Raw genomic sequence first — 27,567 nt, 5'->3', positions numbered from 1 at the left:
CCACCCAAGTTCACCGCGACCCCTCGCCAGCGCTGCCCGTGGGCAACGGAGCTAGCGAGGTGAGATCGGAGGCGGGCCTCCACAGCTCTCCCGGGGAAGTAACCGGAGTGTCCCCCCACTGGGGTCCTGCCGCACGGAGGGCGCTGCCCGCCTCCTGTCCCAGCCGAGGGTACAAAGGGCAGCGCGGGTGACAGCGACATCACCCGCGCGACCCCGCCACCCCTCAACGCGCGGCGCGCCACAGCGCACGAGGTTTACCGCTGACGCGCGGCCTCTGCCCCGCCCGCCGCTCACTCCCATTGGCTGCCCGAGTGAAGCCACGCCCCGGGCGCGCGGTGGGCGGGGCAGCGGGATCTGGGGGCTGTCACGTGACGCTCGGGGCCGCTCCCGCGCCCTCAGACGCGCCTGGATCCGGAAGCGCGCGGGCGGTTCCGGCAGTTCCGGGAGTTGCGGGGCTCGCACGGCGGCTCCGGTGTGCGCCTCCCGCCGCATCTCCTCCCCATCTCCTCCCCTTCAATGGCGCACATCACCATTAATCAGTACTTGCAGCAAGTAAGCAAGACTTTTTATCTTTTTTTTAATGAGCCGGTGGGCCCTGTTTGAGTGTGTGGCTGTGTTCTGGTTCGCTGTAAATATGGTGCCTTGGTTAAGAAATAAATCAACGGAGGCTGAGTGGTGTGGTGGGGACATAGATCTCTTCAGGGTGCTTGAAGCACACCGCGTCTGAGTGCCAGGGTGTACACCTGGAGTGCCTGAAGAGTGTGCGGGTTTCTGAGGTCATTTGTGTGTGAGAGCCGCCACGGAGGGCGGTGTGGGGGTGTGTGTGTCTGTGTGTCTCTGTGTGGTTGTGTCTGTCTGTGTGTCTGTCTGTGTGTGTGACTCTGTGTGTGTCTCTGTATGTGTGTGTGTCTGTCTGTGTATATGTCTGTGTGTCTGTCTGTGTGTGTGACTCTGTGTGTGTGTCTGTCTGTGTATATGTGTGTGTGTCTGTCTGTGTGTGTGACTCTGTGTGTGTCTCTGTATGTGTGTGTATGTCTGTCTGTGTATATGTGTGTGTGTCTGTCTGTGTGTGTGACTCTGTGTGTGTCTCTGTATATGTGTGTGTATGTCTGTCTGTGTATATGTGTGTGTGTCTGTCTGTGTGTGTGACTCTGTGTGTCTGTGTATATGTGTGTGTGTGTCTCTCTGTGTGTGTGACTCTGTGTGTGTGTCTGTCTGTGTATATGTCTGTGTGTCTGCCTGTGTGTGTGACTCTGTGTGTGTGTATGTGTGTCTGTGTGTGTGTGTCCAGGAGCGAGGGCAGCTCAGGGTTTGGGGAGCAGAGCGCTCGGAGGCGCGCAGAAATGTGGACACAACTCGTGACACGCAGGATGGAGGGGCAGGAGCGGAGCCGCAGGGATTCCAGCGTCATGGAGCTGTCACTGACAAGCTTCTTGTGTCTCCACTCTGCATGGTTCTTGCTGTACCATGGTATTCTCGTCGCTGTTATCATCTTATTTCCTCTGGCATTAGTTAAGGAGCAAAAAGAAAGTAATTGTTTGGGTTTTAGTCTCCAAAAATGGAGAGTCTGAGATCTCCCAGGACAGCGGTCTGCACTGAAAAGCCCACGTTTTGTGAGGTTGACACTCCATTGAACATTCAAGATGAAAAAATACCTCACAAACGTAAACTTACATCTTCTTTTTCCTGAAATAAAAGCTAACCACAAATCTCTGAAAGAGTCTAAACAGTTTGTTTTTCCTTTTTTGTTGCTATTTTAGTCTATGGCATTTTTTTCCCATTTGGTATGAGCTTTCCATACATCAGAAAGATTTTTTTTTTCATATGGGGACACAAAAATATGACAAAGCACAAGCAATGGGAAGGAAACTGTTAAGAAGTAATGCCTAAAACTACCTGCATAACTGAATAAATTTTCACCTTGATGTCACAATAACCTGTCCAAGCAGACTGTTTTTTACAAGGAGTTATCTTTAGCAGGAAGCAGGATTAAACCATTCCTCCACAGAATATAACATTTGCAGTCTTAGCAGGTTTCAAAAGCATTTGATACAGATAGAATATCAGTCTAATATCAGGCCTTGCCTTTGGAATGATATTTGCATGTTAAATCTTCCTGTCTTCATTTTAAAGCATTTCCCAAATATTGCATCTTTGCATCCATGTTTGATGCCTAGAAGTCCAACTGGAATTTTAAAAAGCTTAACCAAATCTGGCTCCCAACTGCTGTTTAACAGTGCTAAACCCATGTACATACATCCTTGTAGCTTGCATCCTACAAATAAGGAAAAAGCACAATGGTGTTCTCTTTACCTTCCCCCTGAGACCTTTTTGAACAACAGGTGTATTGGAAATACAAAATTATTTATTCAATGTTAAGCCTTTAAAAACTCACATTTGATTTGATAGTAATATGTATGTACAGTGGCAACTAGGTGGTGGCTTCTGTAGTTGTGTAAATGTGCTGTGTGTCTGTTGCTGGATTTTATTCTGTAATGTGTCTGTTTACTTTGGTAGGTACAAGAAGCCATTGAGACCAGAGATGGTACATTTTGTGCAGAATTGGTATCATTTAAACATCCACATGTTGCAAACCCAAGGCTACAGGTGAGGATGTTTTTTGACCTTTTGTTTTCCTTTTACTTTTCCCAGCTCTGTGTGTGGGTGCCTTTCCATTGGAGAGAAACCTCAGAAATCTGTTTCACAGGCTGAGGTAGTATCCCCATGTGGGTTTGCTTCCCTTTTCTTTTTACCAGCATACTATATATAATTTTTGTGTTCTGGTTGGCTCTTTGTGTTCCATTTTGAACTGTTTTCTGGATAGATACAGTTTTGAATGTCCTTTCTGACCAGGTCTGCATTAGTTATTAGCATAGCACTGTGAAAGGCACTAGAGACAAAAAAGCAGTGGGCAGTAAGGACTTGGTGTTTGTGTGTTTTGGATGCTTTTATTTAAGGCTGGCTCTGTTCAGGTTCTGGAGACAGAATGCACACTAGTAATTCATTATTTTGGATATGATTGTTAATATAATTTAAAGTTCTGGTAGATGCATACTAGAGGTCCCTTCCAACCCTAGCAAATCTTTGAGAACTGCCATGACAAAATATGCATATGATGTTCTGTTTCTGGTGCATTGGATGTCCCTGTAATGTTTTATTGATTTATTCTACACTTAGCTTCCATCTCCAGAGGAGAAGTGCCAACAAGTTTTGGAATCGCCATATGATGAAATGTTTGCAGCCCACTTAAGGTAAAGGTGGGCCCAGAATGTAAAGTCAGTTGTGAGGTGTGCAGCAGGGATGGGGAAGGATATCCTTAAGTTTACTTTCCTATCTTAAAGGGCTTACACATGAAAACTTGGTATTTATTACTCTTATAAATAATGCTAGAATTGCAGGAAATAAAGACTTTCTTTCTCCTCTCCATATGAAGTTTGCTCTGTGTACCTGGCTGTCATCTGTGTATGGCCATTGGCACAGCTTTGGTGTCAGTGCTTGATGTTTCCCCTCTGCCTACTAGCTGCACATGAATTTAGAGTGAAATAAGCAAGGGAAATAAATATTTTTAAAAGGGAATTTTAATCATAAAAGTACTTTTAGGAGAGCTTAGTATCTAATTCTGCAAGGCTTTTACTAAATAATTTTCTGCATCTAGTATCTTTCAACAATCTTGCGTTTTTAAAATTTAATCTTGGTGACAGTTTCAATAAGCATTAGCTTATGTAAAAGAAATACCTATTAATCTCTAGCATCTGTTTTCTACAATTATCAAGCTTAGTGCTCTATTAAAATACTTGTGCCATTTTTTTAGGAATGCTTCTAGTCATATTCCTTTGTGCCTTAAATAAACTGTAAACCTTCATGCCTGGTAGGACACAAAAACAAATATTTCATTTATGTATGTTTTCTGATGCACTAATGCCCCTTTTCTTTGACAGGTGTACTTATGCAGTTGCAAACCATGACTTTGTAGAAGCATACAAATGCCAAACAGTTATTGTCCAATATCCTTTTCCATAAATCTTGCATATTGTTTTCAGATTAACTTCTTGTAGAATAAGTTTTCTTTATGGTTATTAAAAATCTAATAGGACATGGTCTGCTTCCCAATACACTTCAGTTGTTTAGGTTTTCTAAACAAGGAAATCCAGACACATTCTTCTTCCAGCTTTCTATAGGGCTAAGAAAGAATGTTTTACTTGGCTCTAAAATAGAATATTAATTTCTCCCAGAATGTAGGAGAGTTTCAAATCATTGTAATACCTTGCAGTTTGTATGTGGCTGGAGGGGAAGATAATGATAAAGAAGCTTCTATCTTATCTCTGGCCAGTGTTTCTTACTGCTGCTGCCACTCAAAGGGGTGCATGGCTGTGCTCACTTTCTTCATACTGCACCTCAGCTCCTCAACTTCTTGATGGTGTTTTGATTTCTAGTCTTTCATGAAGTCATATATGGAGTCTTTCATGAAGTCATATAGAAAATTTAAATTTTCCTCAATACCATACATCTTTCCTGCGAGCATTTCAGGCACATAAAGAAGAAAATTGGTGAGTACATGGTAGAAAGCTACTAGAAAATAGACTCATCTTTTCCTAGTATAATACCATTGGAGTCAAACTAAAATTATATCTATACTTTTATTTGTCCCCAGTGATGCTAAAATCAAGCCTAATTGGCTTTGTTGCCTGGTTAAGTTTCATGTCCAAAGTGTTGAAACTAAACATCTGAGCTTGATTGCATAGAATGGTCCATATGTAAATAGATGAAGGATTTGTTCAAAGAGAAGTGGAATTTTATTAAGCCACAGTAAAAAAGAACTTTGAAATAATGATTGTAGTATAGGATTTCTGAAATACTGAGATCTTGAAGAACTGTCCCTTTAAGAAGTGCATCCTTCTTCTTTTAAAGATTAATATATAATTTTCTAATTGTATGACCAACTAAAAAAAAAAAAATTGCTTGTTTCTCATGTCTTACTTATTGCTTGATTTGCACCTACTAAGTATACTATGATTTTCTTTTCCAGGGCCTTACCTATTATGTATTCTGTAGCCCTTGATCTTCGAATTTTTGCTAATAATGTAAGTAGATCTGATTAACAGCCTCATTACTTTTATCTGTTTGGTATTTCCACAATAGAAATATTTTTACAGAGTTTATTACACAGTCTAATTTTGCTCAGTTCTCTTTAACTCATTGTTTAGGATTTTGTTGACTTGCTAAATTCATCCACTCTTACTGAAAGATGAGGTTGCTAGATCTGTCCACCTTCTGTTGGCAGTTGGAACTAGAGGAGTTCTGAGGGCCTGAATGCAGCTCCCAGCAGTTGTTTAGAACTTATGAAGGGATAAATATTTTCTTTATTGAGTAGCACCTGGTGTAAGTCACTATTTCCATGTTATCCCTGGGATTTGGTGGAAATTTGAGGTATCACAGACAACCAGACTGATTTGACCATTCACCAGATCTGAAGAGGGAACTTTCTGCTCCCCTTTTCCAGACGTGTGAACCACTTCTGATGCTCTTTGGAGCCCTTGGTGAGCCCATACAACTGCTGACATGCTAATAATCCCCAAATTTACATTATTTTTTCTCAGGCTTGTGAATTGAAGTAGCTTGTGTAGGGATCTGTTGAGAACTTCTAGGCCAAGTTAAGTGGCAGAGTTGTGATTTTGTTCCTTGTCACTTCAACTGAAGAGTTGAAGCTAGAGTTGAAGTGAGGTTAGGGTTTGACAATGTCCAGTATTTTCAGTGTTCATCCCCCTCATCACTCTCTCATGCCCACTCACCCACAAAACCACATGAGGAATGGGAATACTTGCACAGTGAGTACTTTTTGTGTGTGTTACTGCTCTGCAACAAGTGTCACTTCTCAGTTTGAATGAGGGAAATCCATATCTCTGAGATGCATGAGAAAGGATACTGTTGAATCAGTCATGCTGGAAGTGTTTGAACTCTGTCTTCTGACCTTAGTGTATTATTCAGAGGATCTGGTTTCAGAGAAGACTTCTGCAGCAGGATGCATTTCCATTTCTTTTATTTATGCTTCGACTAGTGAGAATGCAAACACTATGATAAAACACTTTAGAAAGCACGTAATAAATATCTACTTGCTATATTTTTTCTGTTGAAGTTCTGCATTAGTCAATGTGTGGATCTTTCCCATATGTTGACAACTGAATTATTTTTTTTCTCTTGCTGCTGTAACGTATGTTTTATCTTTCTTCTGGAAGTCTCAGGTCCCAGCAGTGTGTGTTACTACTGGAAACTGTTGAACATGGTTTAGAAATAAAATGTAGTCTTTGTGGCTGTGGAGAGAAACTGAATTATAAATTCTAAAACTCAAACTCCATAATTTTTTCCAGGCTCTTGGTCTTTGTACACTTGAGTTGAAGTGTTAATGCTCCAATTCATGCATTAAACCTGAATTTGGGTTTCTGAGAGCTGCATTAAGCTGAGTGATGCTAAAGGTAATAGTGGTCAGTGCTATTTTCCAAGGACTGTCCTTCTCTAATTGGGGTTGGTACATGTCCATGAGCCTCTCTGAGTGTTTTCTTTTGTTCTGGGAGCTTGACTGCCTTCTAGATTTGTGAGATAGCAGCCATGATAGATCTCTTGCTATAACACTTTATAAAATGCTAAATTAAAAAACTAAATTTTGCAACCCAGTGAACCACGATGTAGAATTGCATATTGTTTCTTGCTAGGCAGATCAACAGCTTGTGAAGAAAGGGAAAAGCAAAGTGGGTGACATGTTGGAAAAAGCAGCAGAGCTGCTGATGGGCTGCTTTCGAGTCTGTGCCAGTGACACGTAAGTGAAAGACCCTCTGCTGGACTTGCACTAGTAAATTACTGAGAACTTAATGAACTTTGCTTTAGATTTTCCCACATACTTAGACCAAATATGGGTCTTAGAATGAACACTTCTGAGGCTTGTCTCTTCTCATTTATTGTCTTAATCCCTTGACTATTAACTGCAGAGGGAGAGCCCTCACTTTAGGTTTAGCATTCCTAGCGGGTATTGTTGGGAGGCACTGATTATATCCCTGTTTCTCAGGAAAGATGATTAATGCTTCTGTGCCCTGTTAGTTATGAAGTTTGCTTTATTAGAATTAATTAGATGGAAAAGAGGTGGATCTGGTTTCCAGTGTTAGCAATTTTAACACTTCTGAAGTGGAGAAAAAGCTTTTTTTTGGGTCTTTCTTTCATCTCAGGTATTATAAGCCACTGCTATGTTCGTGTATGTTATCTGCAAACTGGAGTGAGGACCCTGATGCAGATGAATAATATTCTGCTTGACATCTTTTCATTATGTTGAGAAAATATATAGCAGAGCTACACCTCTTTTTACCCTAAAAAATGCTATGGAGTGAATCTCTATGGAATGAATTTACTGTGAGGACAAAGTCATTATTTTCTTACAATGTTCGGTACTAGCAGGTTTTTTCTTTTTCCTTATGACAGTCGAGCAGGCATCGAAGACTCAAAAAAGTGGGGCATGTTGTTTCTTGTGAATCAGCTGTTTAAAATTTATTTTAAGGTAGGGTTCAAGTCTGGTAAGCCGTTTTGTATTTCATATTCTAAGTTAAACCCACCCTGTTTTTATATGATACCATCTATCTACACTCTGATTAAATTGTTGGGGTTTTTTTTAACAGATCAACAAGCTCCATCTCTGTAAGCCCTTAATTAGAGCAATTGACAGCTCAAATCTGAAGGAGGAGTATAGTATGGCACAGAGAGTTACATACAAATACTATGTTGGACGCAAGGCCATGTTTGACAGCGACTTTAAGCAAGGTACTGTGTGCCAGTAAGACATGTTTAAAGTCTTGCTGCTTGGCATGAAATCTTGCTGAAGTTGTGTGTGTGTGTGTGACTCAGAATTGCACTGATCAAAGGAAAAGTCATGCTGAAAGGTCCAAGGCCCAGAGGCTGACTCGAAACAGAGATGAGGTTACATGACACTTCTAATCAGCTTTAAAATATTTGTGTCAGTGAAGTTCCCTACTGTCTTATGCATTATGTGTGTGCATTACAAAATGTGTGAGCATCCAAAAGAATAGGTCTGTAAAAGTTTTGCAGAGGAGCCTTCAACTCTTCAAGTTGCTGTGTGCCACTTAGGAAATCTTTAGCAAACTGTAGTGTAGCAAACTCTAGTTTCTCGATCCATTGGAAGATTTTGGAAGATGTACAAACTGAGTTTCCTAGATTTCTAATAGATTTCACTAACAGAAATGCTAGAGCTAAGGGGTACAGCTTCATCACTAACTGAAGCCCTGGACCAACATCTGTTCTGGAGCTGGATCTTTACTCCAAATAGCGTGTGCTGCCTTTCAGGCTTGTCATTTTCTCTCTATCGGTGGAAGCTGCTGAGAGGTTTTCATGCTGTTGTGCCGTATGGTCTCACTGGCACATTTTTGCAGCTCAGGAGATGTGGGCATTGCAGTCAGCTTTCATCTCTTGAAGAACCTAATCTCAATTTAGGAAATAGAGTGTATAGAGTGACCAGCACTTCTTGAGATTCTCTTCTTCTGTAATAGGAGTGCAATAATATTAAATATTACTGAAATGAGCTGAAAAATCCAATATTACTTGTAACTGTAATGTCTGACATGAAGATCTTGATGAGTTTTCTTTGACTTTCTGAAGGAGAACTTACCTTTCTAGTAATACTTTGTATTTTGTATGAATCTCCAACTTTTCTTTATGTATTTTGAGTGGCATGATTTTTTTTTATACAATTTCAAATGTTACGTGCTCAAGAGAGATGGACATTGAGCATACGATTTTAATCCATTTTTGTGGTTGATTTGTGTTACTCGTGCTTGCAGCTGAAGAGTATCTGTCATTTGCCTTTGAGCACTGTCACCGATCAAGCCAGAAGAACAAAAGAATGATTTTGATCTACCTGCTGCCAGTAAAAATGTTGTTGGTGAGTAGATGCCACTTTTCTTAATAAGGGGAAGGGGGTACACATGCAGACTGTAAAACTGATGCTCAGTATTTTCTTGGTTTTCCCTTAGTGGAATTCAGAGACTATTTTATCCCTGTAAGAGCCAGTGTATGCACACCTTGTTACCTGAGGGCAAAAAAGTGTTTAGTTGTCATTTATAGCAACGTGGGAAAGGAGATAGGAGGGGAAATAACACAACCAAACAAAAAAAACCCCATCCCCAAACTAAACCAACCCGGCCCTCCTTTCCCCCTACCTTTCTCCCACCCCTCCTAAGGGTGCAACCTGATCTTACTACTTTAATGAAGGTATATTTGAATTCTTTGGAGAAGCACTCAACAGTGTGACTTCTGTCTTGTAGCAGAGTGCCTCTCTGCTGATCAGCTGCACACAAAAGCCAGGGAAGGTGTGGATTCACTGGAAGCAGAATTTGTCTGCCTCTTTCACCTGGTGGAAGAAAGAAGGGTGTGCAAGCAGATGGCTGAGGACTGTTGAGAGGGGTTTGCTGCAGCTACAGCCTGCCTTTGGCTTTTTTATTTGTACCTCGTACATTTTCCCATTCAAGGCATGTCAGAAGGGTCATGAAGCAGAGCATTTTGGTTCTGAAAAATCAGTGAAGACTTGTTACTGTTTGATCATTTCATATTTCTATTAAAAGAATTAAGCACATGTGTTTCTTGTTCCTGTCCATTCCCATGTGCTGTGCTAACATTTGTGTATCCCTGAATTAGTGGATTATGCTGAGTATTAATTCAGTGTGACTGAGGGGACAGGAACTAGATTTTAGAGTTTCCTGTTCTGGCCCTGTTCCCAAAGTTGCCCATGTAGAATGTTTCTCCTGCCTCTGTTGAGTTGCCACTTTCCACCTTCCCCCTGACCTGTTTATGACCTCCCTGCTTTTTCCTTTCAGTGCTTCTTTCCAATTCCTTGCTGTGTCAAGTGGGTAAAGGGGAAGTATAGTGGGTATGATAATTGGCTTCTGTTTTCCTTGTTTTAATTGTCGCCTTTCTTAGCAGCTGTTTTCAGATCAGTCATTGGTAGGGTTGGTAAAGGAAAACTTATTAACAGTCTTCCTAAAAGCTTTGTCCCAGTCCTGACTAGGTGCCTTAAGCTGGTTGGTCTGTTAGTGCCTAGAATTACTGTGGCTTTTCTAAAGCAGTTTTAGTGTACAAGAGACATTAAAGAAGCTAGATAAAAGGTCATTGTATTTATAGTTACTTTTTAAAATCAGAGCCCAAATATTAACACTAACTTCAAACTACTAAAATAGCTTGTGTGTTGGTTTTTTGTTCCTAACAGCTCTCAGTAAACCTGCAGCTCAGTTCTGCTCTCAGCTAATCCTTCATCCAGGAAAGGAGTTAGCAACAGCATAGCATGATGTAACTAAATTTAAAGTCTGACCAAGTCAGCGTGCATTCTGATCTTTGCTGTGCAGGGGATAAAAGGCAAAGTTTCTTTTTGATTCTGTAGGTGGTTCAGTCTTACCTGATGTAACAATAAGAATTAATTTTGTTCCCTTAAATTTAACCTTTCTCTCCCCTTTTTTTCTTTTTTTTTGGGGGGTGAGGAGGGGGCATGGTGGTGGTGTTTGTTTTCTGAGAGGACATTTTTATTTCTGCATGGAGGCATAGAGAAGAAAAAATCAGTTACAGACTGAGATAACACTTGACAAGGCTGAAGAAGTGCTCATATTCCTTTGGAAATGCTTGGGAGTCCTGCAGTTCTTCTGTTTGTAGATTAGATGATAGAGCTATGGCATAATTTGAATCTGCCAAGGCCTCATGTACAAGATCTTGATTCTACAAGTTTGATAGATGTTCCCTAACAATAAGTGTTGCTTGTCCCTAAATCATGATAAATCAGTAGTTACTGTGAGTTGTGCTATAAGAGGGACAAGGAGGTTGTCTTGCAAATACTTTTATTCACTTCTTATTCTGTAGCAAAAAAAAAAAATGGTTAAACATTCTTCTTTTTTGTCTTAACAATTTTTTAATAGCTTACTAGAAAAAAAAAAAAAGGTTAAACATTCTTCTTTTTCTCTTAACAATTTTTAATAGCTTACTAGATTCTATTTAAAATGCATTTAACTTTACCCTGGAAAACTTGGACACCATTTATTTTTCAGGGCCATATGCCAACAGTTCAGCTCTTAAAAAAGTATGACCTTATGCAGTTTGCTGAAGTAACAAAGTCCGTGAGGTATGATTCTTGCTTTTCTGCTTTGTGTTCAAAAAGTATTAAGTAAAAAGTGTTTCTTTGGGGTGATTGAGGAAGCAGGGGAAGCATATTCCTACCAAGTCGTACTTTCTTTTTTTACTGGTGTGAGACCTTCTCACTTTTTCATTTCTTTATCCTTGCAGTGAAGGAAATCTTCTCCTTCTGAATGATGCTCTGACAAAGCATGAGACCTTCTTTATTCGATGCGGAATCTTTCTTATCCTTGAGAAGCTGAAAATCATCACATACAGGAATCTCTTCAAGAAAGTGTAAGCATAACAAAAGCTACATTTTTGCAAAAGCAGATTTAATATGGTTTCACCTGGGAGTGAGGTAGAATTGTGCATGCTCCTTAGCTCTCTCTGAGAGAGCTAACTTCCTGTTAAGGTGAATTTATTGTAGAAAGGCCATTTTTCTAAGAAACAGAATTCTAAAGTGATTATTTCACAACAACACATTTTTCATATTTACTACTGTTGTTTCTTTCAGATATTTACTACTCAAAACTCATCAGCTATCTCTAGATGCTTTTCTGATTGCCCTGAAGTTCATGCAAGTAGATGATGTTGATATTGATGAAGTCCAATGTATTTTAGCTAACCTCATATATTTGGTAAGTGCTGACCACTTGTTTTCTGGTGCTTCCAGACTTCTGACAGTGACAAATACTAGACAGAGAATAACAGTTTATGACAAAAAACTCATCAGTAATCCCAGGTTTTCTTGTGGTGTTTTTTGAGAGACTTGTGCTCAAAGTGAAATGTTTTCATTTGTCCTGAGGACTCCTCTAGTTCCTGCCTTTTTTGCAGGAATCAGTTAAAATTGAAGTAGAATTTCACATTACAAATTCAATACTGACGTTTCTATATATGCAGAAACATTGATTTAAAAATACAAACCTTTCAAGTGGCACCAAAAAGATTTGTTCTGCATCTGAAGTAGGAGACTCTTGGTCTTCTCAAATTAGAAAAAAATAGAGCTAGATTTCTTTGGTTCTGTTCCAAATTTTTTCTTTTACTCTAAGTGAATCTCAACTGCTTATGAATGAATAAAAGCTTGAAATCTAAATATTTGTGTTAAATCAGAGGTTGTGAGGCATCACTATAGTGTCAGCAAGAAAATTAACCACTACTCTGTTTCTGAAACATAGTTTGATGTGGTCTAGGTCACTGGGAGATTTCTCTCACTGTTACAACACTATGTCTGAAAAGGAAGTACTATGTCATTTATTTTATTAGGTATGGAATACTAATTGATTCAAATCCTCATTTTAAAGTGAGCAAGAGTGAATTTAGAAACACTTGTGTAGAGCTCTGTCTCTTCGAGGCAGTGTAAGCAGACTCATGGGGGACCCTGACAAGAGGCTCTCAGTCTGACAGCTCCCTTAGTACACAAACAGGGTGGTGGCTCCAGCTTTGTGCTTGCTCTCAAAGGTGACCCGCTTACCTAAACTGGACCCTCATGGATATTGAAGTACAGTAGTGTAGTGGTGAGAGAGCATAAACAGCTTTGCTATGGTTAGCTTGTAAGTGTTTGCTTGGGTTGTAGGGATTGTGTTACCAGCTCTAAGTACTAACTCTGCCTTTTTCTCCTTCTGCCAGGGTCACATTAAAGGCTACATATCCCATCAGCATCAGAAGCTTGTGGTGAGCAAGCAGAACCCATTTCCTCCACTGTCAACAGTGTGTTGTTGAGTATTGCATCTTAGCCATGCAAGTACTCTTCAGATACTCAGCTTGCCCAGTGGAACTGATCCCAGTGACCCTAAGAACACTCTAAATGGCCTGGTTCATGTCCAGGACTGAAATACCAGGAACTGTTTGTGGCTCCTTTCCCAGAATGGCCAAGGCTGCCAGTGTTACAAAGTGCATTGAAATGAAATGTTGACTTTTAAATGGTAATTTCCACAGGCTTTCTAGATCATTCAAAGTATCTCATGAAGAAATAAAGCATTCCAAATTCCTTCCCAACTACTTAGAAGCTTTTGTAAAGTACTTCATGTTACTATCTGTGTTTATCCTTCAGAGGGAAGTATCAGCCTTTGTTGCTTGTGTTAATCCATTCTTCAGAGTGGAAGTAATGTTTTCTTACATGGTTTCCATTTTTTTTAAAGTCTCAATAATTTTGTGGGTATTAAATGCTCTCTTCAAACTGTCTCTAAAAAATAGAGAAGTTTGACACCAAAAGCTTTACTGTGTCAGTAATACTTACGTGTTTGAGTATATGTGGTAGGTGCCCACAGATGGCTTTGGGTTTTTTTAAAATTCTGGTCATATTTTGTTTAATTTTTGTTATGATGAACAAAAACTCCTGTAGCTAAATTATCCATACTCTGTTTTATTTTGCTTCTGGGGAAAACACTACTACTGGATCCAGTATTTTAAGTGTTACTACCCTGGGGGTTGGTGGGGGTGGTACAATATAACTTTGTCCAGACTGATGAGATCTTAGAATTTGCTGAATCAAACCTCAGGGTACTAGCCACATTTGAAGTCACAGAAAAATATAGAGTATGTTTTGAGATTTAGAATTAACAGTTCCAGGAAATGTAAAATTAAATCAGTTTTTAATTCAATAATTAGGTTTACTGTATTGTGACTCACAGTGCTGTGTCAGCAGAATGAAAGACAAAACAGGCTTTTCTGTATAAACTGGAGTTAAATACATGTCATTGTTGCAACTTCCATTGCTGCAAACAGTAGCAGAGTCAAATGGGGCTACTGGCTGCATCCATGTTTCCTTGCAACGATTGGTAGGGGCTTGGTGCTTGAGAGTTGGTTGTGTTTGTGTCTTACTTTATTTTTTGTTTAACCCATACCATATACCTTGCAGTGTTGGTGAAAAGCAGTGTTTCCCAGTCAGCGTCTTCCAGCGGCCAGGATCCCAGGATACCAGTCAGAAACCACGTGCCCTTGTACTCAGTAACCAAAAAGCTTCCTCCAGCCAGGTGTTTGTCTGTGGCCTCCTGGAGGTGCCCACAGAACTGCCTGTTTGTGAGGCTGATGTTGAGTATTTGCTTGCAGTCCTCAGCAGGCAGGTATGAAACCTGCAGCTCTTCCCCTTGAAGTTCATCAGCCTCCATTCTCCAGCCGCTGACTGTACCAGTCAGTTTTGGAATTAAAACGTGTTCTGCAAAGTCTCTCTCAGGGGTGCACACAGGAAGGTGGGAGCTGTCACACTCAACATGCTCTTGAAGTTGTAGTAATGCAATGTTGTTCTCACCAGTGTCTTCATCATACCGGATGTGGATGTGCTTCTCACTAATTTGCATTATCTTCCCAGTTCCACTTGTTCCATTAGGCCCTGTGGAGCAATGACATTTGACTGCTCTTAGGAATAGCTCATCAGAGACCTGAAAGCTGCATGCAAGCTGCTTGGTCGTGCTGAGAAACACGTGCAGTGGAGGAGCTAAAGGTGCTCTTCCTCAAAACCCCTGCAGTAAAGGGAAAGGAGGAGTAACACACTGGCAGCTGTTTAATGCTGGTAGGAGCATGAATAATTTCAGCAGTAAGGATGAATATCCAGCACTGATGTGAATTTTGGCGTGAAAATTCACCACTAAATCCACTATGTTTAGCTGATCTCTGGGTGCTGAGTTCTAAACTGTGCTCAAGAGGCACTTTCTGCTTGCCTTGTAAAGGGGAGCGTGCGGTAGCTGTAGTTCTAGCTCAGATACTTGACTGAGGTGCTTAAGTGAAATAACATCATATTTGTTTCCTTTAGCAATATTTTTATGCAGCAAGAAGCTTAGTAATCTTTTTTAAAATTTAGCTTGTCAATGCTGAAATGTGTTGCAGCAAGAAAAAATGTGTTGGATCACCTACCAGCGCCAACCCTGATTTGGAAATGGCTGTGCAGAAGGGCACACTCTGCTGTGGTCAACACGAAGTTACTTTTTAGCAACACTCCTCCACAGAAGCCTTTCCCTTCTGGGTTTAGCAGCAGTACCTAAGAAATGCAGAAAGACAATAGATAGCACTATCCATGTGAGGGTAAGTAATGGGTTTCATGAATTGCTAGGAATACCTGCCAAGGAAATTGCTCATCGCTTTTCTTCCTGGTTTCACTTATAAGGTTATCACTGTCTTGAAGTCTGCCACATGCACATGCATCTAACAAATGAATTTAAAAAGAAAAGTCAAAGCTTTATGCTGTATCATTCCAAGACAGTTAGTACCTGCAACTGCCTACTGTTTCATCTAGACTTTGGGGTTCTGCTTTTGCGCAAAGGAAAAGAATGACATTGTCTCAGCTGGTGAAAATTGCAATAATTTGTTTGGCAATTGTAGTCATAATAGTTTAGCAATGGGCTGAACATGGTCACTGTGTAAGGCTTGTAGGGACCAGGTTTCCCTGTGCCTCATTTCACTAATGAAATGAGGCTTCCTCTCCAGCCAACCATTAGCCCATCTTGATTTTTTGTCTTTGTATCCTGTATTCAAATTGTGTCAAGTACCTGAGAGCCGTGGCCCAGCCTGGACAACGTAAATCCTGGGTTTTCCTTGTTACAGCTGTCACTCTAGGGACATGCATGCCTTTCTCATCTGGTTCAAACAACACACATGCTTTTCAATTGGATCACCCAGTTATCTGCATTTGTCACACCCTCTTCTTGGGTGGTGGTCCCTAGATTCCTTTTTCTACCCAGTAATATTGCTTTAGGCTCAAAGCAGGCTGATCACATCTACTGGGTGGTGGCCTGCCCATCCCAGCCCTGAGCAGGTGCCCCCTTTACCTCCATGCTCGCACCTACCTAATGCGATGCACTGCTTTTTATCCTTCCCAAGCTCGTAGCCATCAGCACAGGAGCAGCGGTAGGAATCACTTCCTGGATAGCAGAAGTGGTCACATCCTACCTTTGCTTGGTGGTGACATTCATTTTTAGCTAAACAGAACAAACAGAGGAAAAACATGGAGTATTCTTTCATCACTTGAGTCCTCTGTTTTATTTTTTATTCACTTTGTGTGGATGTGGGTTGGGACTCTGGCTTGGTAGTATTTACCACTGGGATATTTTTTCCCTTGTAAAACAGAACTTGCAGAGAGCTAAGTCTCTGCAGCATTCACAGACTCATTGCAAACTGTGCACTCCCTGCACCAGACACTGCACCTCTGAGTTCTGGGAAAGGGTGCCATGGGTTTTTAAACAAAACACCAAGTATCTGCAGCAAGGGCAACTGTTGCACATTATGAAGACAAGTATTGCTTGAGGAAGAAGACAGCTAAGGTTTCTGGTTTTGACAAAAACCTGTAGCTCTCATTTTGCACGCTTGATTGCTCACATCAACTACCAAAGATAAGAAAAAAAGAAAGGGAGCATGAACTTCAAACCATGCTCGACTTTCCATAGCTAAGCAAACACTTAAATCTCTAGCACAAAGCAACTGTTATTTGATCTAGCTCATAGGTAGCAAAAAATCTTATATAACATGGCTGCCTAAGGCTCTGAGATGATGTAGTTCCCAGCACTGGCCCAAGCTGTGTCACCTTCTGTGCTCCCCAGAAGCTGGTCACAGTCACACCCCTTATACAGAGAACGACCCTGCCTTGCTGCAGCCAGGGCGTTCCCACCCCAGGGGACCTCTGAACCAGCAGAAATACTGATGTCAGGGCTGGAAAGTAGAACCTGGCAGATATAAAAATGTAGTATCTGGCCTGGGGTTTTCCTGTGCCAGAACACATCTGTTTTAATTTATGCTTTTCACTTCCACTGGAAACAGTTTGTTTTCTGGAGTCCTTCTGACCTGAGGGACTGTCTTGTGGGGGTGTGTGGCCTCAGAGGCACCAGGGTGCTCAGGAAGCCATCCTGGCTCTGCAGCCTTGGTCCTTCAGGCCTGGGACCACAGCAGGACAAGTAGCCAGGCAGCACAGGTGGCAGTGGCAGGGCTGGCTTTGGGGTGTACCCATGAGATGCTTTGGTTTCAGCTCTTTTGCTGCACCCCTGGAGAAGGGAGGCTCAGGGCACAGGGACAGCCTGTGGAACCTCAGGATTCCATCGTGTTTTGTAGGCAGGCAGCACACATCACCCCTACTCTGCCAGAATTGTGTGTTTTACCCAAAACCATGGTAAGTGGCACAATGGGAGAGCTGGGTATGGTTTCATGGGGACACCCTGTGACAAGATGAGATGGGGCTTCTCAGAAGGGGGCAATGCCTTACCAAAAGCACAGTTCTCTCCCTCGTAGCCCTCAGCACAGGTGCAGGTGTAGCCACGGATGCTGTCCTCACACACACCGTTGTGCTGGCAGGGGCTTGAGGAGCACCTCCTGCCCCCTGAAGAGATGGAGAGGGAGGAGTCATCACCAATACTGATCCCAAATCACACAGCCCCCATCCCGGCACATGTGCTGTTCAGAGAAGTGTTGTGAGAGCACTTTGGAAGGAAATGGGCTAAGTGTCACCAAACTGCTCCTCAGGGGTAATTTTAGCTCAAATCTGCTTCCAGAGGTGCTGTTGCAGCCCCTGTCAGAGAGGCTGGGAGCTGCCCAGAGGCAGAGCCTCCTTCTGGAGGATGGATGCTCTGATTCAGGGAAAAAGACTGAGTTACGGTTCCTGCTTTTTTACAAATGTAATCTAAGACTGGTGTTTTAGATCTCCCATGTTAGATTGATATGCACTGGATAGAAAAAGTTGGCATCAAAATTATAGAGCAAGTGTACAGCAAGCAACATCAAAACAGAGGAAATATACTTTTATATGTCTGCACAATTATCATGCAGCAGCTCAAACACTAGCAAGCTTGCTCTTTCTCCTGAACTGAACATTGAAACAAGAGGGTGTCCTCACTGTGAGTGAAGCACCAAGCAGAGCTGCCAGTTTCCCTTCAAGCTGTCCACAGGAATGACTCCTAAGCAGTGTGAAAACATGATCCAAGTAATAACTACTTATTATAGGCATAGGCTATCAGTAAGCAAGTCAGGAGAGCCTAACCTGGGACATGCTGTCCAACCTTTCTAAAAATTATCACCTCAGCAGAGAAGTTAATTCAATCAGTGAGCTGCCCTACCTGATTTCAGGGATGGAAAAGTGAAAACTCTGCCAGCTACTGGGAAAAAAACACCAATCACCATCTGCTGAGGCCATGGGCACCTTTGAGTGTTAGATGCACTAAAATACTGGCTGAAAGAATTACCACCTTCAACCCACCTGCAGTCAGATGCCACCAGCATACCCAAGCACAATGTACACCTCCAGAGAGGGGTTTTGTGTGAATTGGGGGAATCTCTGCTGAGCAGGCAGAACTGAGGAGCTGGAGCTAGGGAGGGGTTACCCCTGCAGCCTGAAGCAGTTAGATGGATTCAAGCCTCTGAAATCCATGCCGGGGAGAAAATAAATCCAGCACCTATCTTTATTAAAGGAGGAATGAGAAGATTCAAGGAAATATAGAGAAATTGGCCTGATTTCTGTTACTGGCAAGCTATGATTAAACTGTAAGTACACAGCAGTATAAAAAGGTGGGAAATAAAAACCAACATACATTTTTCGAGATCAAATAATTAATTTAAACCATTAAACCATTTAAATCGAATCATATTATAGGATAAGGGACCTAGGGGGAATCAGTGAACATCATAAAATAGAAATGTCCCAATGACATTTTTATTCAGTGAGCAGACTGCTTATAAGGCTTGCACAAAACTTTTGGAAAGTGATGTTTAAAGAGAGATTGTCAATGGTGAAGTTTATACTGTTGATAAAAGAGGGTCAGGGACAAGTGTGACCTCAGGCAAAGTGCCCTGACAGCAGAGATCCAGCAAGCTGCCACTACATCAATTTTGACTTGAAGGGGCAAAACAGTGCAGAACAGAGCTGGTGGGTGACCCAGCAGTTAGGTGGGTACTCAGCCTCTCCTCTTTTATCCACAATGCAGATTTATCCTCTGCACCCTGGACTTTCAGCAGAAAGCAACATGAATACCAGAGGTCTAGAAAATGAGATTACTGGAAGAGAGAATGAAAAAATGTGTTTGTTTAGCGAGGAGGAAAAAGCCACTTTTCAAAGGCAACACTCTCCAGAATGTTAGAGCGAACATCACAGAGAAGGAAACACACACTGCTGTTCTTTAGGAAGAAGATAGAACATATGGCTTTTAATTACAATAAGAAAGCCACCCCTGAGGCTGAAGTCAGTAATGTGTCCTGATTGTGGCTAAGCTTGTTTGGGGGGACCATTCTGAGCTGGTTTCCCTTCTCTCATCCTAGGCTAGAGAGGAAGCCTGCATGACATGCTTAGTACAAATATCCAGTGACTCAAATTAGAAATTGATCCCACCCTCACAAAAGTAATAAAATGCCAGATATTTAGCATCATTCTTCATAACCTTTATAGCACTGATGGGATTCTTCTATGCAATGATTCCCAGGACTCAGTGATTTAGTGGCTTGTGCAGAAAATTATTACTGAATGCTGGTTTTGCCACCTCCTTATCCACTCTTTAAACGTAAGATTAGAAATTAATAATAGCTAAGCTAAAAACAAGAGGAGAAACTTGGGATGAAGCATACAGAAAAAAGGGAGGGAATGTCACAGTCACCATGAGCTGGTGCCACAGGCTTCCTGTTCAGGGGCATTGAGTTACATCAGGACCTCAGCTCCTACAGATTTGTTTCTCTCCTTAGCACCTGACAGGGAATGATGCAATACCACTGTGCAGAGTTTGTAGACAGCTCAGTAGCTTTTAATATCTATTTATCTGCCCAGGCTTAATTGCTAATTCTGTATTTGGGAGATTTTGCTGGTAGAACTGTGCTGCTCTATTGTATCAGCAAAACATATTTTCTCATGTCCCAGGCTGTTTCAGATTCAGGAAAAGAAGTAGCCTATTTAGTATGATGACCTTTACTCATCTTCTACTTTTATTGTTTTTGCAGATTTGAATGGTTTTTCTTGTATATTACTTTTAAAAAATTATTTCACATCAAAAATTTTCCTTCTGCATTACTACAGACATGACAAATAGAGACTGATTGTTTCTCATGAAGAGAAGAAACACTTAGAAAAATGAATCAAAATGTTCATAATGTGACAGTACTATGAAGGAGAGAAATCAAGAGGCCAGCTTACCATAGTAGACATCCCAAAATGCCCTCTGGGTGGAAAAAAAAAAAAAAAAAAAAAAGGAAATTAGAAAATTAGGAAATTATTTAATTCTCAAGTAATGTAATATGTCATAAATATTTTGCTAAACCAAAAAACATGTTATGAGAGAATATATACAGTGGTTTAACATTTACAAATTTTCACAACTCCAATGTGCTGCTAGCAAACATAAACATGAGAAGGGAGGGGCTTTGGCTACTGCTTACTTGATTGTTTCTTAAGGAGCTGTACAGGAAAAGGAACCCTTCACAGGCCAGAGAGGAACAGGATCCTTCAGCAATGCAGCTCCCTGAACAAACTGGCTGGCTATTGTCTCTCTGGCATGCCCTACAGCTCTTTCCTCTGCTTTCCCTGCAAACAAAACTCCATCCAGATTCCCATTAAAGAGCACAGCACCCATCTGTATATGTCTGGAGAGCCTCTGGTGCAAAGGAATTTGCAGATGTTCACCAAGTGAGCCTCTCTCTATAGGTCCCACTACTTGCTGTTGCATTGATTTCCTCTGTCCCAGTCATAAAATCACAGAATGGCTTGGAAGGATTGGAAGGGACCTTAAAAATCATCTAGTTCTAATCTCCTGCTGTGGGCAGGGCCATCTTTCACCAGACCAGGTTGCTCAAAGGCCTATCCAGCCTGGCCTTGAGCACTTCCAGGCATGGGGCATCCACAGCTTCTCTGGACAACCTGTTCCAGTGCCCCACACCACTTGAACTCTTCTAATTTATTTCCCATGCTGCATGCATTTGCATAGAGACATTTGAGTTGGGCCCTGATGAAGCCAATTCCCTGTCTGGAGTGACTGGAATTCCTTTGTGCTGCCCTCCAGGTGCTCTTCTGCTGACCAACACCCCTTTGCCCCTCCTGGTCCCTAAGGGATGCTGAAGGTGTATTTCTCTGTGTGGTCAGGATGGGACAGCAGCCACATGATTTAGTAATATAAGAAGCATGACACATCATTTTCTAGAGAGGACTTGAACAATATCAGAGCAATGACCTTCTCATTTCCATTTTGACCATGGAAGGCACCTGCTTGCTACCTGCTAAAATGGCAAATGCAAAGATTTCACATGGAGAGAAACCCAAACAAATGAAGCAGTCTTGTGTTTCACAAGGAAAGGATCATAGCAGCAGTTTTTATTGTGCATGCAGGGAAACAAAATACTTACAAGCATTTCATCATCTTCAAATACTTCTCTTGCTTCTTCATGTGTACACCTCTCTTCTAGGCATTCTCTTTCCAAGCTGCCTTGAAGGACCTCCTCCAGAAGTATGGAACTGGCACGTCTCTGTCTCTTGATAACACTGTTTGCATCATGAGCTGATATAAATACTGGAACATTGTATGACAAAACACTAATATAAGTACTTAATCTCCTTATATAATTTTACCTTCTTTATAAGATAAATAATTTTGGTTGATTTGGGGTTTCAGCCATATTAACCTTACTTACTCAAAGAGCTCTACTGTCTTAGCCCAAATTCAGCTGAGGAGTTGAGACCTTTTACTTCCGGGGAATGCCTGACTTGCTCCCAAGCAGGGGGAATTTGAAGCCCTTCCTGGCAAATTATTTTACTGCACGAGACACACAGAGCAGAGTGTGGATGCACAGCCAGGAAAAGGGGGGAAACATTATTAGAAAAGGCAAAGGTTATTTTGTGAGACTGCACAGTGGTTTCAGATGCATTTATGGAAGTGGATATTATGATGGTGGATCCAAACTGATGCTCTTCAGTCTTAGTTCATGGCAATTTTTTTTAATTTTTTTTTTTTTTTTTTTTACTGAGAAGCAAAGCCAAGACATGGCTGAGTTCTCAATCAATTCTCTCGTAAGGAGAGCAAATAAAAACTACCCCTCAGCAATGCTCATAGTTAAGAGAGTATATCCCATACCATTGTTTATGTGGAAGACACTGTAATCTTTCAGATTGAGTAAAGAGGAGGAGAGACCAGCTAACAGATCTTAAATCTCCTCTTTGCAAATGACACCTCCACCAAAACTGCCTGCCAGCTGGGCAGCTGGTGCCACCCTGGAGCCTCCTCTTCCACGTGAAGCAATGTGTGACCGTGTGTGCCAGCACGTGTTTGTCAGTTCTTCCGTGCTTGGAAAGTAAATACATTGGGGCAGGGAATATTCAGGGTTTTTTTCTCTTTTACACAGTGTCTGGGGACCCAGCACTGCTGGTTGAATAATAATAATCACAGAACTGGAAAAAGTGAGAGCAACAGCAAAATTATTCCAAAAGTGTGTAGAGATACTTAGTTATCTTTTTGAAGGATATCCCGTAAGCAACAGTCTTGCACATGATACTAAAAAAAGGAAAAGCTTCACGACTCTGTTCTGGATTTTAAATGTTATCTGACCCCCAGTACATATTTCTGCCATGCAGTGGTTCTGCCACATCCAGCACAGCTGGCAGTGAACTTCTGCTGCAGGGTATTTTGACTTTCTTAAGAGAACACCATATTTTCCTTCCTTCCCTGGCTCCTCCTTATTTTTGACAAACCATGGAGTATTAATACAGAAACATAAACTTCTTCAGGCTATAACAAGCATGCATATTGTCCTCTTCCATAGGACTCTCTCATTTTTATTTCAGCAGCAACTAGAAGCATAAAAAAAAATCGCATTAATATCCAGAACACTCTAAAAATTGTAGGGAAAGACAAAATATTACCCTGGCATAAATGATGGTACTTCAAAATTACATAGCCTGTTAGTTTACAGAAATTTTCACTTAGGTGCATGAAATAAACAGCAGAAATTTAAGGAAAATAAGGAACGGGCTCTTTTCATTGATTTCACTCTGTGCTACAAAGTAAACATTATACAATATACAAAATTGCTGGTGTTTTTAGAAAAGCAACGGCACAAATCAGAATTAAAAGCGCAACAAAAGGAAAGCCATACCTGCCTGCTCTGTCTGAAGGAAAAGGGCAGAGAGAAGGAAGAATATTATCCAAGAGCACCTTGCCATTGTCACCCTCTGAGCCTAGCGGTGCCTGCCTGCATTCCTGCAGCTCTTGTGGGAAATGCTACAGGAGAGATGTTGAAGTTTAAAGTCCAGCTGCTCATGAGAAAACAAAACCTCTAAGGGCAAATCCTGACTGCAATGTCAACACATGGGGAAAAAAAAACCCCAAAAGACAAACCCAAACCAAACCAAAGAAATCAATGCCCAGCTCAGCAGCGTAACAGTGCCCTTCTCCCCGTGCCCTGGCTGACTTGGGGCCCTTTGCCAGTGTCCCTGAGAGCTGCTCCGAGATTTGGATGTTCCTCCCGTGCCCCAGCACTCACAGTAACACAGCATGGGTGGAACAGAACATCACGAACATTTCTTTGCACCATATCAAAGCACAGGCTGGGCAATGACCTCAGGGACCAATTACATGACATGACGTGGCCCTTTTGTACATCGTCCCCACAAAACATTTTCCAATGTTGCTGCAATGGGCAAATCCCACCAGCTTTTGGAGCAACCAAGCCCACAAACATGATTTTCTCCCCATAGGGATGCATCTGAATGGATATGGCATTTTTCTTTTTCACTCTGATGTTTGTAATGCCCAGCCGTGAAGGAGGGCACGGAAAAATTTCCTGACATCAGGATTCCAGTCACACAGAGATGCACAGCCAGATGGAGTCTGTGAAAGGAGGTGTAGGTATGGAGAGGACAGAAACACTCCCTGGGCTGCTGAGCTGTGCACCCTGTGGGCAGGGTTACCCTGCTTCCCAGCCCTGGACAAGAGCAAGGATAAACCCATGGGCATGCAGTTGCAGGGTTGCTGCAGGGCTCCCAGAACTGGCTGGCTCCTGGGAAGAGCAGGAAACAATTTCTACACTCAGACCAACAACCAGTGAGAGGAAGAGTGGTTTTGTCCTTAATCTGAGTTATGAGCCAAGACCATTCTGTGTTTGAATACCATAAATCTCCAGCTATTATTTGAGTACACAGTTCTTTTAACAAAGTATGATTGACCTGAACATCCATGGGTAAATCCACAAATAAAACTGCACTTCCAATCAATGGCACCTTTGAAAACAAACTTTAGTGAGTATTGAGGCCAATGAGGGAAACAAACCATATCCCTCACCAAGGCCAGTCCCTACCAACCCAGGGCTGATGTTACAGCTCACATCATGGGCCACAATACCTGCAGCGAATAATCAACCTGCCCTTTGAAACTCCATTGTGGAAGGATTTTCCTGCAATTTCCGCAGGGCTGTTGTTACAGAAGTTCACTTGGAGTTAAAACTCTTCTAATGCCAAGCTTAATTTTATTCACAGCCAGTACATGACCTTATGTATTTGTTTTGCCCTCCTTGGTATTTCTGCAGAACTAATTAAGATAGCCTCCCATCCTCTGGCTAACTGTGTGTCCAGCTTTCCTCAGTAAATGAGCTCTCTGTGCTCTTCTCAGTCCCCTGAGGCCACCAAGCCTCACTGTACCTCTCCCAGCCAGAGCTTTCGTGGCTAGCAAAGGGAGAGCTCTCGCCAGTGGTCACATTTGGTGTGTGCTGGGGGCTCAGACAGCACCTCCTGTGTCCAGGAGTCACTGGGGAGGCTCACCTCACCCCCCCTGCCTTGCTTTGCAGGGGCTATGTTGCTTTTCCACACTCCTCTGGCTGTCCATCCCCACGGGAGCACCTGCCAGTGAGGCTGCTGCTGTAGTCCCCCAGTGGCCTGGGACCACTTGCCTTTACCTTCTCAGGATAATGAATATCATCCACAGCACAGCCAGTCTGGCTCCCTTTGGCATGAAAAATATGTCACCACTTGATGTCAGCACAGGACTTTGCAGAACCCAGCAGAAAAATGTGGATTCACAGATTTCTTTTTTCTTTTTTTTTAAAGAAACTATTTACATTTCACAAACCTAAACCTATGTCAACTAGGGAACTCTTGTAGGTATGTTTGTCATTCAAATTGGTTTAATATTAATAACACAGAGCTTCAGAAGCTGTATATCACAAGATCTTAGTTTACATGGTCATTTTTCCTCTTACTGTGGGATCTTTTTTACAAAAGTTATCCCTAGACTGAGCAGCTGTGTCCTTGGGAATGGGACACTGTGTACTCAGTACGTGTGGCACTGACTTTGCTTTTTCTGTATTGACATCAATGCAACAGGTTTACATTTTAACTTTCATATTGAAAACTTCATAAAAAGAGGGGTTTAAAATGGCAGTCCTTTCCTCATGTGTTTCTTTATAAAGAGTTACTGGATTTCTTTTTCCCTTCCTTTAATTACCACAGCGAGCTTATGGCGATGTGTTTCATTATGGAGTCCTGCACCCTGTTTCCTGCAGCCCTGTTTAGGGATTGCCTTCCTCTTGAAGGGTTGCACATTCCAGGATGAAGCCTGCAGGTAGTGTCAGCAGTTCCTCAGGATGGAGCAGCTGAGGGAGTTAGTCCTGCTTTAGCAACTGGTTCACATGGACGTTGCTCCTTGCCCAGTGCAGCAACCCAGGGGAAGTGGGTTTGGAGACCTGCTGCCCAGGCAGTGATGGGGCAGGGATGGAGCAGGGATGGGGACATGTCAATACCACCCATCTCCTGCTATGGGCTGGCCATCAGCCCTGCTGCAGCATGGTGTGCCAAGGACAGCTGTCCTGAGTAACCCATCACATGATTTTTTGGAAATGCATACCTCAGCTAGTGAGCTGCTTAGTGCAGTTAAAATGCGTACTGATTTCAGCTAAACACCTGGATTGAGATCAGCCAAGTCCATTCACCACCTGCAGGAAAAAAAAAAAAAAAAAAAAAAAAAAAAGCTTTTCTTGCCAAATCCAAAGTGCATCAGCCTTTCTAAATGAGGAGGAACTTACGGCTGTTTCAAAAGAACATCAGCACTCTCTTTGTGGTTTGGTTACAGATTGCAGGAAACCTTGCAGGAGCAAGCAGAGGAAGGAATGTAACCCCAGGGAGCTCTGATTTTCTGCTTTGGGTGCTGCATTCATAAGAAGACTGTCAGCCTATCCTCAAGGATGTGCAAGTGTCCTGACAGCCTGGCAGTGAAAACAAAAGCCACCTTGGAACTCCTCTGACATTAGCTCCGTCCCCAGAAGTATTCAAGGCCAGGCTGGATGGGGCTTTCAGCATCTGGTCTAGTGGAAGGTGTCCCTGCCCATGGCAGGCAGTGTTGTAAGAGGTGATCTTTGAAGGTCCCCCCTACCCAAAGCCCTTCTATGGTTCCATGATCTCTGTAGATGCAAGCTCTGACATTTTCTGTGCACATATTGTTAAAAATAGCAATTTTTGTTAATATTTCATTTATGAAAATACATTATTTCTTTACTTCCACCTTCATGTTTCTTCACCTTTTCTCTCAACTTATATATTAAAATTTTTCTCCCTACCAAAATTCCAGCCAAAAAACCTGGCTATGGAAGAACGAGAAGATGACAGAGCACATGCACAGACAGTGTCATTGCACTTCAGCTCCTAGTTACACTTTCAATGATGGATAAATGTGGTTGATAAGATGCTTAATTTTGCTCTGAGATGAGGAAGATCCCCTCATTACATGTGAAAAATGAAACAAAATCACTTTGGAATGTGTGACATTTGGATGAAGATTTTTTTTTCCTCCAGTTTTGTCTGGTAACATCTCTCCACTGCTCTAACTTGGAGTTCAGCATAAAAATTATTAAGGATGTCTCTCAGAGGAACCTAAACAGCAGATTTTTCAGGCAAACTCCTGGAACACTGATGCAGTCTGAAGTGGACAATGAAGAGATAAGAAAGCACTTGGACTTTACTCAGAATTCAGACTTGTTAATGCAATTTCCTGTTCCTCCGTCTTTCTGCCTGACTCCACTGAGGACATGGGGCAGCAGCCCTGCAGCTGTGTCCAGATGCTGTAATTTAAATTGTTCCTTTGACCAACCAGTCACTCCTTCTGCAACAGATTCAGCAGGAGGGAAGTCCTAACATGGCCTCAGCAGCACCAGTGCAAAGACTGCACCCAACACCTTCCACCCACAGCCCAGTCATCTGTAACTGGGTGGTGGAACTGGCTTTTGCCATCAACCTGACTTCCAAGCCATGGGAGACATGGATTCTGTGGACTTGTGTAACTGTCACACTGCTGGACTGCTTTTGGAGATTGACTTTTGCATTTATGACAGGAAAAAAGCTCTATCTGTATCGAAATAGGATGAAAAAAAAGCTTTTTCAAGTTTCAAAGTGCATCTTCAGGATGACTCGAGTTAAAACTCCATCCTGTCTGTGCAGACACAAAGAGCACTGAGACAGAGCTCTGGTGATGTGTGCCTGGCTATGTGTCTTGAGTG

General features: G+C 42.0%; 2 protein-coding genes across 12 annotated transcripts; one reads left to right on the top strand and one right to left on the bottom strand.

Annotated features, from left to right (window-relative positions):
- Positions 1-380: 380 nt before the first annotated feature.
- Positions 381-13,359, top strand: PCID2 (PCI domain containing 2). Of its 11 annotated transcripts, XM_041418074.1 has the most exons (14): positions 388-552; positions 2,518-2,607; positions 3,178-3,251; positions 3,939-4,004; positions 4,506-4,547; positions 5,027-5,081; positions 6,708-6,811; positions 7,465-7,540; positions 7,659-7,800; positions 8,835-8,935; positions 11,082-11,155; positions 11,317-11,442; positions 11,663-11,786; positions 12,775-13,359. In XM_041418074.1, the coding sequence occupies exons 1-14, from the start codon at positions 517-519 to the stop codon at positions 12,865-12,867; spliced, it is 1,203 nt and encodes a 400-aa protein (XP_041274008.1). In that variant the 5' UTR covers positions 388-516; the 3' UTR covers positions 12,868-13,359. The 11 variants fall into 11 exon arrangements, 10 of the variants coding, with proteins under 10 accessions (XP_041274010.1, XP_041274017.1, XP_041274008.1 ...); XM_041418080.1 differs by lacking the exons at positions 388-552; positions 3,939-4,004 and adding an exon at positions 6,366-6,470 and having other exon boundaries at positions 2,593-2,607; positions 4,434-4,547; XR_005953657.1 differs by lacking the exons at positions 11,082-11,155; positions 11,317-11,442; positions 11,663-11,786; positions 12,775-13,359 and adding exons at positions 9,318-10,911; positions 10,975-11,072 and having other exon boundaries at positions 381-552.
- Positions 13,360-13,512: 153 nt separating this feature from the next.
- PROZ (protein Z, vitamin K dependent plasma glycoprotein) lies at positions 13,513-25,989 on the bottom strand. The gene is made up of 9 exons (XM_041418084.1): positions 25,923-25,989; positions 23,182-23,306; positions 21,439-21,602; positions 20,237-20,261; positions 17,333-17,446; positions 15,927-16,058; positions 15,200-15,285; positions 14,998-15,121; positions 13,513-14,476 (listed from the first exon to the last, which is right to left on the bottom strand). Exons 2-9 carry the CDS (start codon positions 23,246-23,248, stop codon positions 13,965-13,967), a joined length of 1,224 nt encoding a protein of 407 aa, XP_041274018.1. The 5' UTR covers positions 23,249-23,306; positions 25,923-25,989; the 3' UTR covers positions 13,513-13,964.
- Positions 25,990-27,567: the final 1,578 nt, after the last annotated feature.

Source organism: Onychostruthus taczanowskii, unplaced genomic scaffold (assembly GCF_017590055.1).
Source record: "Onychostruthus taczanowskii isolate IOZ18803 unplaced genomic scaffold, ASM1759005v1 scaffold58, whole genome shotgun sequence".
In the NCBI taxonomy this organism is placed as follows: Eukaryota; Metazoa; Chordata; class Aves; order Passeriformes; family Passeridae; genus Onychostruthus; species Onychostruthus taczanowskii.
This window is presented reverse-complemented; position numbering and strand designations above follow the sequence as displayed.